Raw genomic sequence first — 25462 nt, 5'->3', positions numbered from 1 at the left:
GGCTGTACTTTTATATGGACACCCGGTCTGTGTGGGTCTGCTAGGCTGTACTTTAATATGGAGACTCACATGAAGCAAACTCATGAGATTGACTCCCTGTATTTACTTACCGAAAACTTTATTGTGATAGCAGAATCATAAACCCAGATTTTCATAGTTGCACGTGCTATTTGTTCCTGGTACCAGGGCTTGCTTTTATTAAATTATGGCCCAACTAGGGGAGACCTATGTGTCTGTAGTTAGCTGCATTCTTATGTAGTGTACAAATCCCTTTAAATGACACAATGATTGAATGGGGAGTTGTATGTTTAGATATTGCCTTTTCATTTCTTGGTAGTGAATATAATACCAATCCAACAGTTTGATCTGAATGCAAGATAAAACTGCTGCTTTAGATTATTAAACATCAGAACAATATTGTGGGTCTTGAGGGAATTGGTTACTCCTTTCCCAGCAATCTAATTAGGGAAGTGAAGCATAGATCCTTGGCTCTCAGCAACATGAACTGTATTTGGGTTTGATCTTAGGTCCTGTGTAAATAGTGTGTGGGTTTACCTTTTGCACCAGGGATTGGCAGGAGGTGGCCTGCGAGGACCAGATATGGCCTTAATTGCTCCTTATAAAAGTTTTAATTTAGCCAAACTGTGCGCCCGAGCAAAGTATTTGCACGTTGGGGTAACTCTGCATGACGTTGCTGCCGATATGGAGCTTCACTAGCACGAGGCAGGTTTGGAAAGTCGGGACTACAGTGTTACATCTCTCTCCCATGCTTGTGACTAGCAAGGCTTCGGTGCTGGGAATAGTCCATAAAATCTAATGTTTTGGTCACACAGTACGTAAGCTGCACCTACATGGTTTCCTTTTCGCTTGCCAATTTGGTGTCCACCCCTTCTGATGTCTCCCTGGCTGGAGTGTGGTTCCATAGGTGCCAATTGACCTTCAATATCTCACCCAACTGGCCATTCTTTACACATGATCCTTGATAGTTGGTATTGACAGGATAGTCAACCGCATGGGTCATTACGGGTGCGCCCAATTCTATTCTCACCCAATGTTTAAATATGTACACTTCAAGCAGGAGTGGCAACCCAGACTGCTTTTCCCTCTCCCTAACCCAAGGGCACTGAGGCCAATTGTAGCACCTCCTACTCCTGCTCCAGCTAAGTTCAGCCAACGTAATGCATACCAGTGATCAAACCTGCCTTTATGGTTCAGTTCTTCACTGGATAACTTGCAGAATCATCGTGGGTTCAGAAAGTCTTAAGATGGCACTTGTGCTACATAAATGTTTGTCGCTATTGCACTTAACTGAGGGTTGCATGTTTAGCAAAGGGGAAAACTGGACACTACATTTTAAAATACATCGGCTAAGGTCATACTGCATGCAGATTAATCTCAGTTGGATTAGCACGTGCATGCTTTGATGTATGAGCATTCGCAGAGGCCTGCTCCTGGGTGGCCAGTGCTTAATGATAGAAGAGCAGAGGCAGGAGCATCTGCTCCCTCCTAAATGTAGAAAGACTCCATATGAAATTATAAAGTTAACCAGCAGGTCCAGTAGACGACCTACACCCATTCAACATGTGGTTTTGCAGCAGACTGGAATAACACTGCTGCAGTGTCACAAAACGCTTGACTTTCGTAAGCTGGAGTGTCAGATTGATTCCCAACAGTGGCGTAGGCAGGGGGAGCGGGGAGTGCTCAAATAACCCCCCAAAATTGTTATGATTTTTTTTTAATTAGACCATTCCTTCTTTGGAAAGAACCTATCTTAGATCACTTGGTCGAACAAGTGAAGGATGTTCTTCCAGAGCTAGTCAGTTCCGCAATTCACTCAGTGAAAACTGATTAGTTGGCCTTGGGCTTCTAAATATTCACCAGGATTTTGCGGTGAATGGTAGCGAAGTTATTGATAGACCAGCGAGACGTAAGCAGTGCCTGGACTTCGTGCTTTAGAGTTTTTATCCGACAGGGTTGTTTTTTCTTTTCATTCGCTTTATTTGCTTTATTAGATTAATGGAATTAATGATGTTTCCATTTGAGCCTTATTGTGAAATTCCTATTTGAAAGATAGACCTTTTGAAATAGATTTGTTTGGTCTGGCAAGCTCATATCCAGCCCTCCCCCTCCCCCACCCCCCAAGTTAAAATACTGCCTAAGCTGCTGATAGCTAATATCCAAATTTCCAAATTATAGTTTAACTGCACTTGAATTCTGACTTGAATTGCACCATGAGCGGAAGGAACCTTTGTGTTTACTGTTAAGCAGAGGTGACACTGTACAAAGATAACGTACTGCAGGAGACATACGAAAAGAAGATAGACAATTAGTAACTCTAAATGTCTCTATTGGCACAAACCTATTTTTAGATTTGAACAAAATGTAACCTAATTGGCATTTATCAGTGTATTTAATTGCCCTGATACCTTCATAAAGTAGAGTTTTACACCTGTCTCTTTTCAAATCTTTTATTGAGTTATTTGCAAGCTCACAAAAGGTTTGCAAAGAAACAGAATGGAAGGAAAGCCTGTTTATAGGAGGCTTCTCCACTCCCCTGAATGGCTGTTCTCCTCTCAATGATCCTATTGCTCTTCCCTCCTTTTCCTCCAGTGATTTCTCCCAGCTGTTGCCACTGCCCTCTGACCCAGGTTCTTGGTTATCTGCCAACTTTCATTGTCCGTAGGAGTCACCTTACATCTGATCCCTTTCCAAATCTTCTGTCAGCCTGATAATAACTCACTAAAAGATTGGAAAAGGTTTGCCGATTGATTATTCCAACTCCATTTATTTCAAATGGGTGAGTGCCAGCATTGAAATTATGTTGATTAGGAAATTTAGGCTAGAATGTAAGGAAATTCATATCTAAGAGGCTGCACCACTCCATCTGGATACCCTACTCCCCCAACAATTCTTGTTGCTAAGCAACAAAGTGGATAACTGGAGCACGGAAAATCGAGTTCACTGTGTCAGCTTCGGAGAGGGTACTAAAGCAACAAGGCAGATCTCAAGTCTGAAAGGATTAAGCTAGAAAGGGGGAAGGTAAGGGAAGGGTCATTGGAGTATACAAAACCTTAAATCATATATAAATCAAGTAAACCAGAATATTACTTCAAATTAAGCTAGGAACTCAGGGCCAGAGAGCAGAAATTTAAATTAGTGACAAATGGTTTGAAAGCAGATATTAAGAAGAGGGACCAATTATTTGGAACAATCTGCCAAGTTGGGGACAGAAAGCAAATACCTTAGGGATGTCCAAAATGAGGCTAAATTGTATATTAGGAGAGCTCTGGTGCTGGAAGGGATGAGCTTCAATGGCTTTTTTATATCTTTGATCTTGCTTACAATCTTCTGAATGTTATAATAATTACAATTAAACAAGGTAAAAAGGAATATTCATAGACAATATAGCAAAAAGCAAAATCTAACGCCCTGCTTAGAATGTGTGTGGAATTACAGTTGACTAGTGATAGAGTTAAGAGCGGTAATGAATCGATAAGTTAGCCTGTGTGCTGTCGACAATGTTAAAAAGGTGGCACAATAACCTTTAAAACTGTGTCTGGACAACAGTTAAGGACTGATTACCCAATCAGGGCAAAAAGGACAGGACATAGAGAGTACTTGTCAAGAAATTGCAGTCCTATAAAATTCGGTCTATTTAAATTAATGAACACAAAATTAAGACCAAGATTTTCCAACCAGTATGAGATTAATATCAAAACTATTTGCACGTTCATCTGACATTACTTTGTCTGCTATTTTAACAGAGACATTAACCTGTTTAAATACACAGGGGAGTGTCTCCGTTAAAATACTGGATGGAGTAATGTCGTACAGTCAAGTTCTCGTGGCAATATCGCACAATCGACAGGTTAATGCGACCATTAACTAAGTATGTCATTATGTGCTAAGACTATTAGTTTTATTTTCATTTTTCAGGATGTGGGCGTCATTGGTAAGGCCGGCATTTATTGCCCATGTCTAGTTGCCCTTGAGAATGTGGTGGTGGACCTTTTTCTTGAGTCCACGAGGTGAAGATACTCCCACAATACTGTTGGGTAGGGAGTTCCAGGATTTTGACCCAGCGACAATGAAGGAACGGAAATATAGGTCCAAGTCAGGATGGTGCAAGACTTGGAAGGGAACTTGGAGGTGATGGTGTTCCCATGCATCGCTGCCCTTGTCCTTCTAGGTGGTGGAAGTTGCAGGTTTGAGAGATGCTGCTGAAGAAGCCTTGATGGCTTGTTCCAATGCATTCTATAGATAGTACACGCTGCAGCCATGATATGCCAGTGGTGGATGATTAAACTAATGGATGGGGTGCCGATCAAGTGGACTGCTTTGTTCTGGAAGGTATCAAGCTTCTTGTGTGTTGTGCACCCATCCAGGCAAGTGGAGAATGTTCCATGACACTCCTGACTTGTGCCTTGTAGATGGAGAGGCTTTGAAGTGCCTGGAGGTGAGGCACTCAATGCAGAATACCCAGACTATGACCTGCTCTAGTAGCCATGGAATTTATATGGCTATTCCAGTTGCATTTCTGATCAATGGTGACCCCTATGATGTTGATGCTGGGGAACTCAGCAATGGTAATGCCACTGAATGTCATGGCGATGTGGTTATACTCTCTCTTGTTGGAGATGGTCATTGCCTGGCACTTATGTGGCATGAATGTTACTTGCCACTTATCAACCCAAGTCTGAATGTCGTCCAGGCCTTGCTGCATGTGAGCATGGACTGCTTCATTAACTGAGGAATTGCTAATGGAGCTGAACACTATGCAAACATCAGCGAATGGCCCCACTTCTGATCTTATGATGGAGGGAAGGTCATGATGAAGTTGGGCCTTGGACGCTGCCTTGAGAAACTGCTGCAGCAATTATTCTGGGGCTGAGATGATTGGCCAGCAACAACCACAACCATCTTCCTTTGTGTCAGGTATGACTCCAGCTACTTGAGAATTTCCCTCCTGATCCCCATTGACTTCAATTTCACTATGGCTCCTTGTTGCTACACTCGGTCAAATGCTGGCTTGAAGTCAAGGGCAGTCACTCTCACCTCTGGAATTCAGCTCTTGTGTCCATGATTGGACCAAGGCAGTAATGAGGTCTGGAGCCGAGTGGTCCGGGCAGTACCCAAACTGAGCATCGGTGAGCAAGTTATTGGTGAGTAAGTGCTGCTTGATAGCACTGTTGACGACTCCTTCCATCACTTTGGTGATGATTGGGGGTAGACTGGTAGGATGGTAATTGGCTGGGTTGGATTTTTCCTGCTTTTTGTGGGCAAAATAACTTTTACTTGAAACAAACAGTTTTTCTATAAAATATCACAAATTCTAAAAGGTGTGGTAAGTTCTCGGGGGTGATTCCTTGATCAGGCGCTTCCTGTGAGGAAGGGCCTGCAGCTCCTGATTTGCTATCCATTAGTGTAAATGGACAATAAATTGGAGGCTGTAGGCCTGTGATTTCCCAACCAGCACTCCCTGCGACTACCCTTCCTTGGAGAATCAGCCCTTGTTGTCTTGATGTAATTTTACTTTGCATAGATGAAATGTAGAAGGTTACTGTGCCATCTTTTCAACATTGTCCATATTCGTTTCTGTGACTAATCTAGTAACAGTGCAGTATTATTAACTGTGTAGCGATGCCATTCTTGATTATTGTAATTTATGTCAGGCTAAGTGTTGGCAGACAGCACCCAGCCGTGCCCAACACATTCTCGTGTTTCTGTCAGAGAAACTGACCGTAGCATCTTAAATGCAAAGCCCAAATCTGTCGTGACATTGACTGCTATAGGCAATGGAATTAATCACTGCTTCATACAGGAAACATTTGCTGAAAAATCTTGTCCACATGTTCATCTGTTCACATTTATACTAAAAGCAGGACAGATTTAGACTGCCTGATAATATTTTATTATCCAAAAAAAATGTAAAACTCATTCCTCAATCACTTTGGACAAAGGCCACTTGTACCGAAAGTTGCGTTAAGTAAATGCAATCACTGAAGGAGTTAAAGGGACTCTTTCCCCACTGCACGTTCCTGGTGCGTAGCCTCGGTCTCCTGATGGCACGTATCGGGAAATCGCAGGGAGAGCATCCATGTTTTCTAAGTATGTGCTACTGGTGGGTGAGGCTCCGCACTGGGAGCACAGATTTGGAAAATGCTCTTTAAAATTACTTCTCTCACAGTTATATCTCTGGGATTAATTGATAAAAATCTATTTCATTTCTATTGGTGAGTACTCAAGTCAAGCTTTGACCTGCGTTATGTGACAGCACCTGTTTATTGATGTTGTTGTGTCACGTCATTTGGAGCAGACAAGTGTCCACTTAAACCTGTTATCGGACAGCGCTGGAACTGATTTTTCAACCCACATTTCCCCAACAGCTTGAGTACAACTTTGAACAGGAGAAACAACTGCGGACAGACCTAGAAAGGGGAAAGCGGAAGCTTGAAGGAGACCTCAAGATGACCATCGATAGCCTGAACGAAATGGAGAAACTGAAGGTTGACCTGGAAGAAGTCATAAAGAAGTGAGTGGTTTTTACTGTTTCTTGTTGATCAACAATTTAAATAACTCCTGAACTAATGTATTTGTGGTGTTAATTAGATTGGTTCATGATCTGTGCCAAATTGGATTATGCATTTGTTAAACTCTGCTGCTATGTTAGGTTCCATTTTGGCATCAACTTGACCAATCTAAAGCTTAAACCTGTGAAAATCTTTGCCTCCCTTTGCCTTTCCTTCTTCCTACAATCCTCAGGGCTTTAAACCCCAAGCTTGGCATAACTACTCCCTACTTCTTCCTTCCTACTCTTGTCAACCTTGGTGAAGTCCTGCACTGAGAGTTGGCCTGTCACCTAAGTGTCTCAATTTTAAACAAGAAAAATGTATCGGTTTGGGAGGTGCTGTCGAAGAAACCTTGGCGAGTTGCTGCAGTACATCCTGTGGATAGTACACACTGCAGCCACGGTACACTGGTGGTGGAGGGAGAGGATGTTTAAGGTGGTGGATGGGCTGCCATCTGGGATGCCAATTTCTAAAATGCACCCAGAGATTGAGATTGTAATGTTCTTCTCTTCAGTTATAGTTACTCACCTATCCTTAACCACTAAATAAAACAATGGAAGCGAGGGTTATCAATCTGATTAAAGTAAATCGATAAAAGTTCCCACTCAGAAGCTGCCTGGTAAAAGGATAGGATTACAATTGCTTGCACGTTTAATTGTTTTAATATTATTTTCAATTTCTATAAATTCCCCCCCGTGTGATAAATCGCTCATTTATGTTCATTGTGAATAAAGCCACAACAAAGCTCATTTCAATCTCCTGGGCTTTTTTTTGGCCATAATAGTTGAGCGCTTCTCTTGCTGTGATTTTCCTTTCAGACCGGAGTAATTGCCTGACTGTAAGCACTGCCTTCTGGGTGGTCAGATACACATCGGTTTCACTGTATTGCATTTTTTTTCCTGAAGAAACTTGTTACGTAATTGATAAAAATCAAGATATGAGCAAAAAAAAAATACAGGAAGAGTTAAAGCAAGTCAGTACAAGCACCACACTAAAACCCCTGAGCCATTGAGTACATTCAGAGAATCCGCCTCTTGGTGTTGTATTCTTAGACACATGGGAAGCAACTTAAACTTGTGAATGCAGAGGAACACCTTAATACTTCAGTATATATCAGTATATCTCTGATATAATAAGTAAATGGAATTCTCAAATAAATAATGAATACCAGTGTGCTAGAAACCATTTAAGTGGAATGCTTTCAGAAATAATGAAACAACCTGGCTTACTTGTGGCAAAGGAGATTTATTTAGAGTGGAGCAGCATGCTGTACTGTCAACTTGAAGTGTTACAGATGATAGGACATGAGTTCGTGCCCCCTGTGCCCTGGACTAATCTACGTAGTATTATCTTGGGAAAGTTCTGACTATTCCATCAGAAGGAAGAGGGAGAGTTGTCAGTAGGCCACACTTTTATAGACATGAAAATCATGAGGATGATTAACCCTTACAGCATCGCTGTTGAGTTGTCTCTTTGAAGCACAAATACGTTGAGCCAATAGTGAGGCAATTCCTCAAACTTTCAGTTGATCTAGCAAAAACATTCTAACATTTGCCCCGGTTATGTTTAGGAGCTCAGTTCAAGACCACCTAAGTGAGCCTTGATTTACAGGAAAGCAGACCATTACAGATAGCATTTAGCCAACCAGAGCAGTTTTGAATGGTATAGGTCCCACCTACAATATGGACAGTGGAAACTGAGAGCAGAAAACACAGGTAAGTAAAGCATTTAACCATGAGAAATAAATAAAAAAATATAAAAGTTAGGACATTGAGAAAGGGTATTCAAAGTAGAATTAAAACTTTTAAAGCATTAATATAAAGGTGCTCCCCTGGGATTTGGGAAAAAAAGGATGTCGAGCCAAGGAAGGAGATATTAGGAGGACTGAGAAAAAGCTTGGTCAAAGAGGTGGGTTTTAAGGAGGTTCTAAAGGAGGAACAGGAGATGAGAGACAGAGGGGATTATGGAGGGAATTCTAGGATGTGGTTCCTAGGTGGCTGAAGGCATGGCCGCCAATGGTAGGACAAAGGGGGTGATACACTTAAGCCAAAGGAACGGAGAGTTCAGGAGTTTGGGAGAGTTCAGGAAGAGGTTGTAGGGCTGGAGGAGGTAACAAAGATAGGGAGGTGTGAGGCCACGGAGGGATTTAAATGCAAGGGTGAGAATTTTAAATTTGAGGTGTTAGGTGACTGGGTGACAGGTGACCAGGGCTCAGTGCGGGATAGGATATGGTTAGGATATGGGAAGCAAAGTTTTGGATGAGCTGAAGTTTACAGAGGATGGAAAGCTGGCCAGCAGAGCATTGGAGTAATTGTATTTGGAGGTGAAAAAGATATGAATGAGGCTTTTGATGGCAGATGTGCTGAGGTAGGGACCAGAGATGAAAGTAGGCAGCCTTTGTGATGGAGAAAATGTGGGTTCAGAAGCTCAGCTTGGGGTTGACTAGGACTCTAAGACTGTAAACAGCCTGGTTCAGCCTGAGACGGCCACTGGCAAGAGCGATAGAGTCAGTGGTAACGGTGCTGAGTTTGTGATGGGAGCTGAGACAATGGGGGTAATTTTAACCCCAAGGACGGATGAGTTAGGGGTGGGTGGGAAGGCAAAAATTGTAAAAATGTAAAACCTGACTCCAACTCGGTTTTAGCAGAAGCAGGTCGGGGTCAGGCAACCAACCCGCTCTCAGGAGGCAGGTTGGTCAGTAAAATCTTTTAAGGAGGCTGCGGACCTCCATTTTCGTAGCTTTTTTGTTTTTAACTCCTGGGGTTTGGGATTCTCGGGCCTTCTGATTCACACCACATAAGAGGAGGTGAGAAGGACTGGATCAACTGGCAAGTGCCTTTATTGCACTGCTTGTGGCCCCCCTTCCCCCCCCCCCCCCCGATGACCGACCCCCCCAATGACCGAGTCCGTCCTCCGATGACTGAGCTCCCCCCAATGACTGAGCTCCCACAATGGCCGAGCCCCCCTCGATGACCGAGCCCCCCTCAATGACCGAGCCCCCCCCCCGATGACCGACCATCCCGATGACCGACCCCCCCCGATGAACGACCCTCCTGCCCCGATAACCGACCACCCCGACGACCGAGCCCCCCCCACCGATGACCGAGCCCCCCCCTCCGATGACCGACCCCCCCCCCGCAATGAACGAGCTCACCCCAATGACCGACCATCCCAATGACCGATCACCCCGATGACTGACCTCCCCCGATGACCGACCCCCCTGATGACCGACCCTCCTGCCCCGATAACCGACCCTTCCCCCCGATGACCGACCCCCCCCCCCCCCCCCCCCGATGACCCACCCCCCGATGACCAACCGCGCCCCCCCCGCCTTCTTGATGCTGGTCCCCAAGCCCCTGATGTCAGACTTACCTCCGATCCACTCCCGGGCTGCTTTCCCATCCGACAGGCAGCCAGCCTGTAAACCTGGCTGACTGTCGGCCAGGAAACATGCTGAAAAAATTAAAAGACGTACTCACATCAAAATTGTAAGGATGTCCGGGAAACCCATACTTCTGGGTTTCCCATCCAGAAATGCTCCCCCCCCCCCCCCCCCGCTTCCCCGTTCTCCACTGCTGGGAGTGAAAATTCAGGCCAATGTCTTCAGTCTTCCCAATGTTTAACTTGAGGAAGTTGTCTCCAGTTGGCCATCCAAGATTGGATGTTGAACAAGTAGTCTGACAATGGAGGAGTCAAGAGAGGTGATGGAGAGACTGGGTATCATTAGTGTACACGCGGAATGATGACCTCATGTCTGTGGATGATGTCACTAAAAGGCCACCGTGTAGATTATGAAGAAGAAGATGCCAAGGATGGATCCTTGGGGGACTTCTGAGGTGAGGGTACATGGTTGAGAAGAGAAGCTATTGGTAGAGATGCTTTGGCTATGATTGGATAGGTAAGAGCATAGCCAAGTGAGGGCAATCTCACTAAACTGGACACCAGAGGAGAGGCATTGGAGAAGGATGGTGTAGTTGCGTCAAAGGCTGCAGAGAAGTCAAGCAGGGTGAGGACAAATAATGCACTATTGTCATAGTCACAAAGACTATTGTTGGTGACTTCTAATATTATAGTAATAAAGTTATAATATTGGGGTTAGTTTCAACATTATGGTTTGTCTAAAATTAAACTGGCCATTCCAAGAAGTTTGGATCCCCCATGGAATGCCAGCAGTCTAGGAGCTAATGCTTGCAGTTTCTAATAATGAAACAAAATTGCTAATAAAATGTGTTAATAAAATGTAACACATATTGAATTTAAAGTGACTTTTGCAAAAATTCTATTATTATAGAAAAACTATTCTATTATACAGAAAGAATATTCTCCTAATTATTAGTTAGTTGTCAGTGGAATATTCCGTATTGCTGTATTTTCAGATTGCAAAATCTAGGGAAAAGCTATTGGATCTGAAATGATCTTTCTTCTCAGCTCCTGTTACTGAAAGATGCCACTTGTCTGATTTCAGTCATTCCAAGCAAGTATATAATTTCCAAGATTACCTCTTTTCATAAATTCAACATATCAAATGTCGGGTACAGTGGCAAGTTAAAACATTGCCCACTTGATACTTCACTGGGCCATGGATTATACTTATTGAGCTGTCAGTGGTTTCTTACATTGAAGGTTTAGCTCTGGTAAATGCATCTTCATCTTTGATGACTGAACTCTTTCAGTTTCATTTATAAACGAAGATATGATGGCCAGATGTTTTTCCTTGTGAAAAGCTTTAGGGATTTTGCCTTCCAAGTATAATGTGTTTTGTTCTGTTTTAAGGAAGGAGCTTGAGATAAACACAGTGAGCACTAAACTGGAAGATGAACAATCGCTGACTGCTACCCTTCAAAGGAAGATCAAGGAATACCAGGTAAAGTGATCTAACCAGATGCCACATAATGTTTTGTTTGCCTATGAGGATTACCACATAGATGGAGTGTTGTGCTCAACAGTAAGCCACAAAGGCCAAGAAATTTGACTTGTGCTCAAAGCGGACGTAAGTTTGGTGGAACGTTAGCCGGTCTGAAACTGTTTCTCCTGCACCCACAAAAATAACAACTGAAAATTTGCTGGGCCTTTTTTCAGAGTCATAGAGTCATAGAAGTTTACAACATGGAAACAGGCCCTTCGGCCCAACATGTCCATGTCGCCCAGTTTATACCACTAAGCTAGTCCCAGTTGCCTGCATTTGGCACATATCCCTCTATACCCATCTTACCCATGTAAGTGTCCAAATGCTTTTTAAAAGACAAAATTGTACCCGCCTCTACTACGCAGCTCGTTCCAGACACTCACCACCCTTTGAGTGAAAAAATTGCCCCTCTGGACCCTTTTGTATCTCTCCCCTCTCACCTTAAATCTATGCCCCCTCGTTATAGACTCCCCTACCTTTGGGAAAAGATTTTGGCTATCTACCTTATCTATGCCCCTCATTATTTTATAGACTTCTATAAGATCACCCCTAAACCTCCTACTCTCCAGGGAAAAAAGTCTCAGTCTATCCAACCTCTCTCTATAAGTCAAACCATCAAGTCCCGGTAGCATCCTAGTAAATCTTTTCTGCACTCTTTCCAGTTTAATAATATCCTTTCTATAATAGGGTGACCAGAACTGTACGCAGTATTCCAAGTGTGGCCTTACTAATGTCTTGTACAACTTCAACAAGATATCCCAACTCCTGTATTCAATGTTCTGACCAATGAAACCAAGCATGCTGAATGCCTTCTTCACCACCCTATCCACCTGTGACTCCACTTTCAAGGAGCTGTGAACCTGTACTCCTAGATCTCTTTGCTCTATAACACTCCCCAACGCCCTACCATTAACGGATTAGGTCCTGGCCTGATTTGATCTGCCAAAATGCATCACCTCATATTTATCTAAATTAAACTCCATCTGCCATTCATCGGCCCACTGGCCCAATTTATCAAGATCCCATTGCAATCCTAGATAACCTTCTTCACTGTCCACAATGCCACCAATCTTGGTGTCATCTGCAAACTTACTAACCATGCCTCCTAAATTCTCATCCAAATCATTAATATAAATAATAAATAACAGCGGACCCAGCACTGATCCCTGGGGCACATCGCTGGTCACGGGCCTCCAGTTTGAAAAACAACCCTCTACAACCACCCTCTGTCTTCTGCCGTCAATCCAATTTTGTATCCAATTGGCTACCTCACCTTGGATCCCGTGAGATCTAACCTTATGTAACAACCTACCATGCGGTACCTTGTCAAAGGCTTTGCTAAAGTCCATGTAGACCACGTCTACTGCACAGCCCTCATCTATCTTTTTGGTTACCCCTTCAAAAAACTCAATCAAATTTGTGAGACATGATTTTCCTCTCACAAAACCATGCTGACTGTTCCTAATCAGTCCCTGCCTCTCCAAATGCCCATATATCCTGTCTCTCAGAATACCCTCTAACAAGTTACCCACTACAGATGTCAGGCTCACCGGTCTGTAGTTCTCAGGCTTTTCCCTGCCGCCCTTCTTAAACAAAGGCACAACATTTGCTACCCTCCAATCTTCAGGCACCTCACCTGAGGCTTTTGAGAGGCTTCCAGCGGTCCCTTTAAGGATAGTTGTTTAGGCAGCTCAATGCCTGGTAAAACTGGGTGGAGTTTGCCCAGTGCAGGCTGCACCCATTTTACCTGCATTCTGCATCCGGGGTCCAACAGTGGACAGTAAGAGAACTAAACTGCTTGTGTATCATATGGTAACTGTAGCGATGTCTGGTTTTACTACACACTGTTAGAGGAGAATTCTGCATCTCTTATATTCACTAGCTAATGCAAACAAACGGAATTAATTATATTAAAGTGGTCACTGTTCTAATGTATCAGACAAGCAGAATAATGGGGAAATGGGATGCCACCCAATGTTCCTATAAACTCTCAGAAATAAAGTGCTCCATTGTTGTCAAACTCACCTTGAATTGTGGGTGTGTGAAATGAACCAGCAATGTTCCACTTGGCTAGAATATGATCACAGATAAACATGACTGGAATTTCCCTCTAACCTGCAAATTAATTTCTTTTAAGCCTATAGTAACAGCATTGTCAAGGACTTCATTGAATATCATCTTACACTTCATTGTGATTCTGCAATACTTCTAAACTGATAAAAACAGATATATCCATATATTATATAAAGTTAACAATTGCTAAGGATTTAGGTCAAAGCTATATTTTAGGAAGAAGATAAGTAACATTGAAAGTCATCCTCTCCAGTACCCTAACTCTCCCTTCATAGAGTCCAGCCTCATTTTGAACGTCTCTAGTAACCTGCCTGGTAAATTGGACCAAACATTTATCTCTTTCAGTCCGGAAGTTCTTCCTAATACCTGTTTTAAAATTATATCTCATTTACTTAAATTTTATGTCTTCATATTCTGCTTTCCTGTTTTAATTTGTAGTAATATTCTGGTTGACCTTATCTATATGCTTAGTATTTGTGTAAGGTTCTCCTTAACTTACAGTTTTTTAAACTATGGAAGTTAAACTTCTCTATTCTTTCCTCATAACTCATCCCTTTACACTTGGGATTGATCTTGTGATCTCAATGATCTTTTATGCCTTAAATAAATCCCATATTTTTACAAAAACTTTGGTAAAGAATGGGTCAAACAGAATTCCATTTAACATGTTGAACTTCGTTTGGTAAGTTCCATTAAAATGAAGGTATGGGTTTAGTCTCCGTGTTTGTATGGATCTGAGGATTGGCTTTGAAGAAAGTAAGCTTCATCGATCAGGGACAGAGGGAGATCAGGGAGGGAATGTGTTCCAACACAGGGAGCTCAGGAAGGGCATCTAAGAACAGCACCCAGATGGCCTCCAGCCAGTCCCTTGTACAAAGACCTTAACAGCAAGAGAAAGGACTTAACTGCAGAGCCGCTGCTTGTCCCTCTCTGATCCTCCGATTGGAGAGGGACCTTGGAGAAGGCCTTAAGGTTGCCTTTTTCTGGGCACTCTTTCTATTTCAGGCACCTGCATTCCAACCACAAGCAGGAAAAGCTCGGAAATCCCAGGCCTACATAAACAAGGAATACCTACGCTGGGAATTTCCTTGAGTGGGTTTTCCCGATCGGCCGCTGTAACTTCGGCAGAAGATTGGAGGAAGCCCCATCTATGCGTCTGTCTGGGGATCCCGCTGATCTTCCGTTGAAGTTACGGCAGCCGATCGGGAAAACCCACTCAAGGAAATTTCCAGTGCCACTGCCTTACGTTGTGGAGCAGCCTTTCATGTTGAACTTTATCAAAGGCTTTTTGGAAGTCTAAGTTTACTATATCATAGGGCTTTCCAGTGTCCAATTGGAATGTCACCTTCTCAAAAAAAGTCAAAGAGGTTCATCAGGCAAGATCTACACCTTCTGAATCTTTGTTGGCTTCCACTTACTCTTCATACAGTTCTTCATACAGCCTCTACTTTGCTCCCAATGATCAATTCAACTATTTTTACATTATTTTATTGATGTGTGACCAATGAGTCTCTGGCAGATTTGTTTTATCACCTTTTTTGAAAACAGGTACCAGATTGACTTGTTGTTACCAATGCAATGGCACCTGCCCTGTATTCATCAGTTTCCTCATGATAACTATCAGCACTTTGTAGAATACCAAGTGCCATTTACCAAACCTTGGGTACATAGCATCTGTCCGTGGGATTTATTGATTTTGAGTCCCTTAAGTCCATCCACATTATCCATGCAAGTGATATTGAAGTTATTAAGTATAGTTGCAAAACCTCCTGTGATGAGTTGCATGCTTCTAATGACTTATCTAATGAATGTTTTGAATAAGTAATCACATTATATGTTAACTATATTTAGTTGATTCTCAGTTTCAATATAGTTTGCCTGCTTAAGGGATTTCAATTCTCCTTTGATAATCTTCTGGTTGTTATAATACTGGAAGCATTTGTTATTGTGTTTGGCTTCTATAGCTATGCTCATTTCTAGTTCCCTCTTTGACTGCCCTTATTTCATTTCTTTTGGCTGGTTCTGTATTCATCTCAGTGGTTTCCCTCACCTTTCTTCCTACAGGTTTGTAGAGTTTGTTTTTCTTACATATTTCTCTTCATATTGTCTTATTAATCCATTTAAGTTTCGCTAATATGCTCTTAATAGTGTTTGCTTTGTACTATCTTGCAAGCGGAATAGTCTGTCCTTAAGAGCATTCCATTTGTCCTCAACTGAAGTTTTTTCTCGAGTATTATCCCTCATTGCCTCGAAGTTAACCCTTTTAAAGTTTTATACCTGAATATTGATTTGCGGGATTGGTTTGCACCTGATCATAGAGTCATACAGCACAGAAGGATACCATTCAGCCCATCATGCCCGTGCCAGCTCTTTGAAAGAGCTATCGAATTAATTTCACTCTTCTGCTCTTTCTCCATAACCCTGCAAATTTTTCATTTTCAAGTATTTATCCAATTCCCTTTTGAAAGTTACTATTGAATCTGCTTCCACCACCCTTTCAGACAGTGCATTCCAGATCATAACAACCTCGCTGTGTAAAAAAAAATCTCTCCATCTCTCCTCTGGTCCTTTTGCCAATCTGTGTCCTTTGGTTCCTGACCCTCCTGCCAGTGGAAAGTTTCTCTTTATTTACTGTATCAAAAACCCTCACACTTAATCATGTTATGATCATCTAGGGTACCACTACTTCCATTCTCAATAAGCTATCAGGGTCATCCTTGTGCAGACCAGAATATTATGTTTAGTGGGGTTGTTCATAGGCTGGTTTATGGCATGCTCGTAACTGGCAACCATTTCCGCGTACATGGATCGTAAAATTATTGTCCATCCATTAACAGTGTGCTTTGCTATTCATGAGCATTAAAACACAATTTTTGCTTCTTTAGTTTTTTACATGGGTTGACTAATGTTCTGAAGCACTTCGATAAAAAGGTTGCTTTTCCATTTGAAATATAAGCATGGTATTTTATTTCCTTGCAATGATTTCTTCCCTAATAAAGCACAACACTTAGGATGTACTATTGTAACATTCACGTGAAAAGACCACTTTATTGATAGCCCTTATTGCTAAAATAATTCCATTTGCATTGATACAGACTTTGCTTTTTAACTTATAGTCCACTTACATTTGGCGGCAAGTGGGTTATAAACAGTTTCTCGGAGGAGGCAGTGATGTTGAACAGAGTAGAAAAATATTTGCCCTGTTTCTTTTTTCTTTTAACGTGTCAGAATTCCTGAAGCTGCTCTTTCTGACCTCTGCTTTGAAATGGTGGTGCTTCAACAACAGCAGTCAAATCAGTCCTGTCTTAGACAGACTAATGGTTTCCCCAATAGTGCTAATTGCAATTTTGAAGGCCTTACTGGAAATACCAATTTGCACATATGATTTTTATTCAGAACCTAAATGTGTAGTTTTGTTTGCCCTCTTAGCCTCTGTATAGCCCTACAAGAAGCTGTTTAACTGTGTGTAGTTATATCTTATTGAGAAATTGAAGTGCAGGATATGACCAAAGTGCAAAAAACCAGGAGAGAAAGTGTTGTATTGTCTCCATTCTGCACATCTTTTTGACACAAGTGTTCCAGTTACCAGAATAAAGTAATTGGGGTCAATTTTCATGTAAAGCACACATTGGGCGGGCAGGGAGCGGAACAATGAAATGGACCGCCCAGTGGCAATAGCAAGAGGTCCGAAACATTTTTATGGTTGGGCCTCTTTTGAATGGGATTGGCAGACCAATTGGGAGGGGGAATTCAGTCGGATCCAAGCCGGAAGTAAGTGTTTTAAAGGCGGGGGGGGGGGCAATTCCTGGGTGGGGGGGTGGGGGGTTGCCGCTGAGCGCTGGCATTGGGTGGGAAGATTCATGTTCCTCCGGCTCCACAATATTGGCCAGGACACCGGGGAGAACTCCCCTGCTTTTCTTCCAAATAGTGCCATGGGACCTTTTACGTCCATTGAGAGGGTAGACGGGGCCTCAACTTAACATCTCATCCGAAAGATGGTACCTCTCACAGTGCAGTACTCCCTCAGTATTGCACTGGAGTGTCAGCCTAGATTATGTGCTCAAGTCTCTGGAGTGGGACTATGAAACCACAACCTTCTGACTCAGAGGCGAGAGTGCTACCACTGAGCTATGGCTAACAACTAAATATCTCTTACTGTATGAGTTTTTTCTCTACACATCCTGTGGCCTCTCTGGAATAAGATTTGGTGGACAGTTTTGTGCTGTATACTTCGATGCACTAATAACTAGGTTGAGACTACCAAGCTCATTTCATATAGGACCCACACTGGGAGAGACAAAGAGGACTTTCATCCCATCAGTCTGGGCTGGATATGAACCAAGGTTACAACTGCTTCCCTGGTCCCCATTATTGAATGTAAGGAATCTTACAACACCAGGTTATAGTCCAACAATTTTATTTTAAAATCACAAGCTTTCGGAGATTATCCCCTTCGTCAGGTGACTCACTCACCTGACGAAGGGGATAATCTCCGAAAGCTTGTGATTTTAAAATAAAATTGTTGGACTATAACCTGGTGTTGTAAGATTCCTTACATTTGTCCACCCCAGTCCATCACCAGCATCTCCACATCATGCCCATTATTGAAGACTTTTGTGTTGGAATCTCATAGAGTTAATGTCCTAAACTCTCCATGCAATGCCTTGACTTGAGGTCTTCAGATGTTCACCCTGCTTTCCCCCACCTTCTTAATGTCCATCATTTTTTATTCGTATACCAACGTCTTTGTTCAGTAACCTCCAAGAGTCCTGTCATTTGTAAATATGTACAGAGTAACATCAGCTATTTCTCTCCTTTGTAATACATTGAGAATTAATTTACAATGATATTTTATACACTTTAATAATTGTTTCCCACAAATAATGCTTGGAGTAACCAAAGATGTCTAGATGTCTTAGGAAAATTGTTAATTTTAAGTGCTGTTAGTAGAAATTGATAACATTTATTTAAAAAATAGATAAAAAGGACATTGTAATGTTTGGTCAAATCTGGCCAAATCAGCTGAGAATTCCAAATTTATTTTTATTGTTACATCAAAAATGCAGCTAAGCTGCAAATATTTTGATTGGTCTCCCGAAGAGTTTTACTTGAGAGCTCTTAGACTGAAGATTTAAGCTTAGGAAAAACGTTAAGATGCTATTGTGATTAAAGAATGGCATGCTGACATTGTTTGAAACTATTCCTGTCACAGAGTTATTCCTAGTAGTAACTCAACAAGCTAAATGCTCAAATTATCTGGCTGATGGTTTCTCATTGTCAACGTAAGGCAGGCAATGTATGGGTCCTATTGAAAAAACAATCTTTCATCTTGATGATACAATTAAACTAGATATGTACCCTGAACTAATCTTTAAAATAAATATTTGATGTAACATCAAAGTAGTTAAACTGTCAGATTCTGTTTAAATAACCAGAGATAGAACACAGTGATGCCCTTTTAAGTCTCAGCTGCATGTTTACAGAAAGGAATGATTCAGACAAAATCACAAAGCTGTGGAGCAAAAGCCTGGTATCACACATGGACATTCATGATCTTTTTTCTCCAATTTTTCCTCTCCTATCCTGAAGGTGGCGACTATTTTCACATTGACCGTTAGGTCCACTGAGCTAGTGCCCAGCATCTGTGGGTTTGCAAGAAGTGATTAGGAGCTTTAGTTAGCATGATAATAGGCACAGGGGTAGACATGATGCTAAGAAGTAGTTGTAGTTAGAGTTTATATGAAGTAAATTGGAAATTTGTTTGGAACAGTGAGTGCATTGTTTTATTTTTGGTGGTTTGCCACTTTGTTGTCTGAGTAAATGAATTGTGAGTTTGGGAATTTTCCTTGAATGGAACAAGGTTCATAAGCCTTAGAACATGGTGTTGCCATCGAGGTAATTGAGGAGTATCAACTGGAGGTAAAAGCTCATTCCATTGTTTTTTCAGTAACATTTATTGAAAGCAGTTGCATATGAATTGCTGCCTCTCCTCTCAGGCTGCAAGCATAGTGTTATCTTGAGCCATCTTTGCTCCCTCTTCTTAAACCTCCTCATGATCTGGTGATGGAGGGCTGGCTCCTTCTTCCACCTCTTCCTCCTCATCATCTCCTGGAAGGTAAGCTTTTGTACATTGCAAAGTTATGCAACATGCAGTATGCTGTAATAATTCTTGACTCTCTTGCCAGGCTGTATTGCAAGGCAACAACAGATTTATTAAGGCCCCTGAAATGAGACTTCGTTATTCCTGTTGTCTGTAATTCTAGTTGTTTCATTGGCCTCATTATATCTGTTGTCCCCTTCTGAGTGCCGATGCCATATAGGAGCCATTAGCCATCACTACAGGAGATATTCCTGGTCTCCAATCTACCACCCAAAGACATTATTTTGGCTTGTCAAAGCAAATATCAGTGAATAGCAAAGTATGAAAGAGTCATGACAGCTATCTGAATAGCGAGCATTGACATGTAACATAATGTGCTTTGCATCACACATTATTTGGACAGTTATGGAATGGAAGTTCTTCCAGTTGATAAAATTGAGGGGGTTTTCATATGGAGCTTGCAAGGCCACTCAGTGCCGTCAATGGCGTCCTGCACCTTTGGGAACCCAACTAGTCTATAAACGTTGACTGCTCCATCTCTTTGTTTAGCAGGGTCTATTGGGAAACCCCCCTTAAAAAGACCATCGGTGACCTTCTTTATGTAGTGGTGTGCAGCCCTTGACTGATATGAGATAGGTCACCCATGGCTCCCTAGAAGGAATCAGCAGCAAAAATATTCAATGCATTGGTCACATTAACATTAATACTGCTGTACTCCTTGTGGATGTGGACTGCAAATCTTTGGGCAGTAGCTGGCATAACTCCCCAGCCACCTCCAGAGAGAAGAACAGTTTTCTAATGTATTGGTTGAGGAATCAAGATAAGAGTAATGATGTTGGTACACCCTGTGGACGGGGTGTCCACGGATGGGATTCATAGTTCTTCAGTTATGCGCCCCTCTCATTTCTTTAATTCTTCCTGCTTCTATATCCTTCTCATTCTCCTCTTCGAAACAAAAGATAAAGGAAATCACATAGAGAAGTCTCAATTTCCAATGTATTTTGTTCTCGCTTGAAATTGCAAGAGAAATGTTCAATGATGTTGCAGTGGAAAAATTCTAAAGATCATTGACTTAGCCGAACTGAGACAGCTGCAAGTAATCCAGCATCTATAGCCTGCAGGTTGCAGTACCACCATTGAGACGATCTTCTCATCCTCTTAACGATGCGCAGTAGTGTTGTTTGAGGGGGTGGGCTAGAAGCAGTAACCGAGCAACTGTGTGGCTTGCTAGGCCACTTCACAGTGCAGTTAAGAGTTAACCATGTTGGTGTGGGAATGGAGTCACATATAAGCCAGACTTGGCAAGGATGACAGGTTTCCTTCCCTAAAAGGATATTAGTGAACCAGTTGGGTTTTTACAACAATCCAACTCTTTCAAGGTCACATTTACTGATACCAATTTTTTTTAAATTTCCAGATCTTGTATGAAACTGAATTCAAATTTGAGTTCATGTTCTCCTGGATTACTCGTCCAGTAACACGACCACTACACTGCCCTACTGAGCTTTAAGCAATGACTGGCCTGGGAAGGGCCTTTCATTTTCAGTATAAACATGCTAAAAATAGCAGAATATCTAAACCACCAATAGTTAACACCGGTCAGTAAATGAGCCTTAATAGAGTAAAGATTCTCCATTTAATAGCTTGCCATACAGTAAATGGTCTGATAAGCAGCAAAACCTAAGAATAGACTTTTGGGCTCTACTTTTATCCTTCATTATTATGGTTGACATGTTGCAAATATCTAAAAAAAAACCTTTCAGTAAAATAAAGTATCTTTTGTTGTATTTTTTTGACCGTTGTTAGAGGCTGAAACTGATACAGTGTGTCGTTAAATTGTAATCTGTTTCCTGCCCTTCAATTGCAGACAATGAAGCCTTTCTTCATTGTACTGTTGCTGTCAGTGGTTTTAATGCACAGTTGATACTTTGCAGATTGCAGGTGGACTGAGACAATATAAGGGATTCATCTAACAAGCCGGTGATGACATCGAGACACGGCCTGGCCAAAAAGGTGTTCTCACATGTTGTATCTGACCTGGAAAAAGAGCTTCCCTCAGCCCACTCTATGTAGAGTAGGATTCTTTAGAATGTACCATATACTGCGGCAGGGCTAAAGGTCAAAATAGATGCTAAGTTATTGTTAGTACAGTAGCATGTTGCAGTCAGATGTAGGGGGAGGGGGAGGAATAGGCTGCATCAAACTCACAGCACTTTAAATCTCCTTGTTCTCTTGTTTGAAAATGATCAGCAATTTTTCCACAAATTCTTAGAATTTGGGGACTCGGAGAGAGTTGGCGGGGTGGGGCAATCTGAGTCCTGGGAGTACTCAAGGAGGGGTCATGTGGGGCAGATCAGGCTTGGGTATGGGGTCTATGAGTACTGGAGGCTAAAACCACTCAGGGGCATGGAGTCTAGGAGCACTGAGGAAAGGGTAGCCTGGGAGTAAGAAATAAAGCATTTGCTTTCGTGTGGCACCTTATCTTATCCTCCTTACACCCAATGAGTCACTTTTTTCTTTAAATGCAACCAAAGTGGTTTTGTAGGTAAGCGCAGCAGCCAATATTCCATAAACATCAAAAGAGATGAATGACCAGTTAATCCCCTGTGAACACTGAAGGGGGAGTTTAGCATTCAGGATGGGGGGAGGAAGCTGGCACTCCATCAGGAGCAGCAATTATGGCCGTGCCAACAAGGGAAAATCGCATGAAACTGCACACATGGAGGCCTAAAAGGTTACATGTGTTGGGGGGAGGGAGAGAGTTGGACGTCAAAGGGCCACGTGATCACAGCCTTACGATCCAAGCTCCAGGTATGGATCAGAAGGCAAGCCTAAGACCCCTGAGGGAGGACGCTTCCACAGAAGAAAGTTGGTACAGGATGTTTTTGAGAATTATTTATTTTTCTTTGCGTGTTATAAATAAATGTTATTTTTGAGGATAATATTGGGAATCCACACTCAAAGTACTTTGAAAAAGCGATTTGATTAGTTGCTCTTGTGGCTGTTTACTGATTAATTAGTGAGTGGAGTTTTTTTCTGGAGGTTTTATGCTACAGATTGGTTGGTTTTAAATGAATGGGTAATGTAAGACAATTGGCATGTTTCACACACTACAGGCATGCTGCACAACTTTCCCAAACCTTACAGATATGTTGGAGATGCCCCAGATGTAATTTATACAGAGAGATAGAGAGGGAGATGTAGAGAAAATAGAGCACATGAGAGAGAAAATAGAGAGAGAAAATAGAGCACGTGAGAGAGAAAATAGAGCACGTGAGAGAGAAAATAAAGAGACAGAAAAAATAGAGCACGTGAGAGAGAAAATAGAGAGAGAAAAAATAGAGCACATGAGAGAGAAAATAGAGAGAGAGAGAAAATGGAGCACGTGAGAGAGAAAATAGAGCACATGAGAGAGAAAATAGAGAGAGAGAAAAAATAGGGCACGTGAGAGAGAAAATAGGGAGAGAGAAAAATAGAGCAAAGTGAGAGAGAAAATAGAGCACGTGAGAGAAAAAATAGAGAGAGAGAAAATAGAGCACGAGAGAGAAAATAGAGCACGTGAGAGAAAAAATAGAGAGAGAGAAAATAGAGCATATGAGAGAGAAAATATGGAGAGAGAGAAAACAGCATGTGAGAGGGAAAATAGAGCACTTGAGAGAGAAAATAGAGAGAGAGAAAAAATAGAGCACGTGAGAGAAAATAGAGAGAAAATAGAGCACGAGAGAGAAAATAGAGAGAGAAAATAGAGAAAGAGAGAAAATAGAGCACATGAGAGAAAAAATAGAGAGAGAAAGTAGAGCACGTGAGAGAGAAAATAGTGACAGAAAGAAAATAGAGACAGAGAGAAAATAGAGCATGTGAGAGAGAAAATAGAGAGAGAAAAAAAGAGCAAAGTGAGATAGACAATAGAGAGAGAAAATAGAGCACGTAAGAGAGAAAATAGGGGGAGAAAAAAATTGAGCAAAGTGAGAGAGAAAATAGAGACAGTAAGAAAATAGAGGATGTGAGAGAGAAAATAGAGCACGTGAGAGAGAAAATAGAGAAAGAGAGAGAAAATAGAGCGAGAAAATAGAGCACGTGAGAGAGAAAATAGAGCATATGAGAGAGAAAATAGAGCCCAGGTTTGTCATATATCCTCTGTGGATATAAGTAGCTGGATTGTAAGAGGCGGCAACAAAGTAATAGTTTGTGAGCCAAAGAGGCCTCATTGAAAAAGACGGGAGCAAGACACAACTGGCTGGTTTACAAAGTAAAAATATCAATCAGGAATAGAAAACAGGAGAGATTGAAGAAGATACATTTCTCTTTGAAACTTCAATCGGCCATTATTTCTTAAGTTTACTACCAGTCCTAGAGATTCTGTATAACACAGTGCTTAGTCCAACAATGAGCCCTCTCTATGCTTTATTCTGCTATAGTTGGCCACAGCTAACACTACATAGAAGAAATATTACTCACATCATGTTAATGGGCAAAAGTGCCAGCATCAACCAGACATAGGTGAAAGGAATGTTAAAAAAGTTATTATGGGCAACACTTGACCTGAAGTGTTTTTATGTCAAATATAATGAACTATTCACAAGGTCATGTCATGGTTAGGAAGGGACCATAATGTTGGCTAACAACTTGGAACAGCTTAACCTGTTACCTAATGATCTCACCAGTGGAACATTAGCCAAAGTATGGGCACATGAAATGAACTACCACTCAAAGGTGGCTTTAAAGTTTTGACCGCTACAAAAATTACATTTTAATTACAAAATAAAAGCTCTCTGGGAAGATCCCATGTTCGAACCTGCCAAAAACATTGGGACACTGTAACAATAACAGTGGATCTGCACTTCTATCCTGATCTTTAATATTAACTCCTAAATGTCCAGGCAACAGCATTGATAGTATCACGTTCCTTTGCAATATGCTCCCTTTAACAGAACTCCCACAAAGATCAAAATAATGCGATAAACTGATCCTATGCCAGTGGTGCTCAAAGTGCAGTCCAGGAGTTACTTGTGATACGACTGCTCTTCGCCTGTGACATTTGTCGACCTGGACCTCTATTCATGGCCCAGTATCCACAAATCAAACGGAGGTACCTTACTAAAACTGTAAGACCTAGAGCTTTGCCCCTCATTCCCGCTCCCCCCCCCCACCAATTTGAAATCAGAAGTTCACCATATGGCTCACCGCCCTATGGTACTAGGTGTTGAAATATTCTCATGGCCCCCTCGAGCAGCAGATTGGGAGCGAAACCGTGCTGGGTGATATTGGCATCTGAACACCTAACATGTTTGTGTGAACTTCCCTTGTCTGCAATTTTAGCAGAAGTCTTTATTTTAAATGGCTTAACACAACATTGAAATAACAGACAAAGGAATTTAATGCTAACGTGTTAAGTGTTCAGATGCTAATATCACATGGCATCATTTTATTCCGCCTGTTTGGAATTGCAACCCTCAACACCACTGTCCTGTGCTACAGTTGAATTTCTGTAATTTTGCAGCGGTAACAATAAATAATAGGTGTATGTAATGATTGCCCTAATCAATACATCCTTTGATTGTCAACTTTAAATAGTTCAAGTCGGCAACTAAATAACCCATTGGGGTAGATCTTGACTTGATAGTGGAAAATGGGTGATAACGAGTTGGCAGTCCGTTTTACATCTCTCCCAATTTTTATTTCCACTGACTTCAATTACATTAATATAACTCATTTCCAAATCCTTTCCATTGAAAAAAATCCCAAAACACAACAAGCAGCAACACACACACATTGGAACCCAGAGTTCATGAAGACAGAGTCAGAAGATAGAGG

General features: G+C 41.8%; 1 protein-coding gene across 3 annotated transcripts in view; it reads left to right on the top strand.

The window, feature by feature from the left end:
- The window catches only part of LOC137341248 (putative uncharacterized protein MYH16), a 314830-nt gene that overhangs the window by 158902 nt on the left and 130466 nt on the right, over window positions 1–25462 (top strand). For all 3 annotated transcript variants that reach the window (XM_068004337.1, XM_068004334.1, XM_068004335.1), the window contains 2 exons: window positions 6387–6532; window positions 11343–11433. In XM_068004337.1, the coding sequence (XP_067860438.1) occupies window positions 6387–6532; window positions 11343–11433 (237 nt within the window). The remainder of the gene's footprint in view (window positions 1–6386; window positions 6533–11342; window positions 11434–25462) is intronic.

This window comes from Heptranchias perlo, chromosome 23 (assembly GCF_035084215.1).
Source record: "Heptranchias perlo isolate sHepPer1 chromosome 23, sHepPer1.hap1, whole genome shotgun sequence".
NCBI lineage: Eukaryota > Metazoa > Chordata > Chondrichthyes > Hexanchiformes > Hexanchidae > Heptranchias > Heptranchias perlo.
The sequence above is the reverse complement of the archived record's forward strand: the minus strand, read 5'-3'. Positions and strand labels throughout refer to the sequence as shown.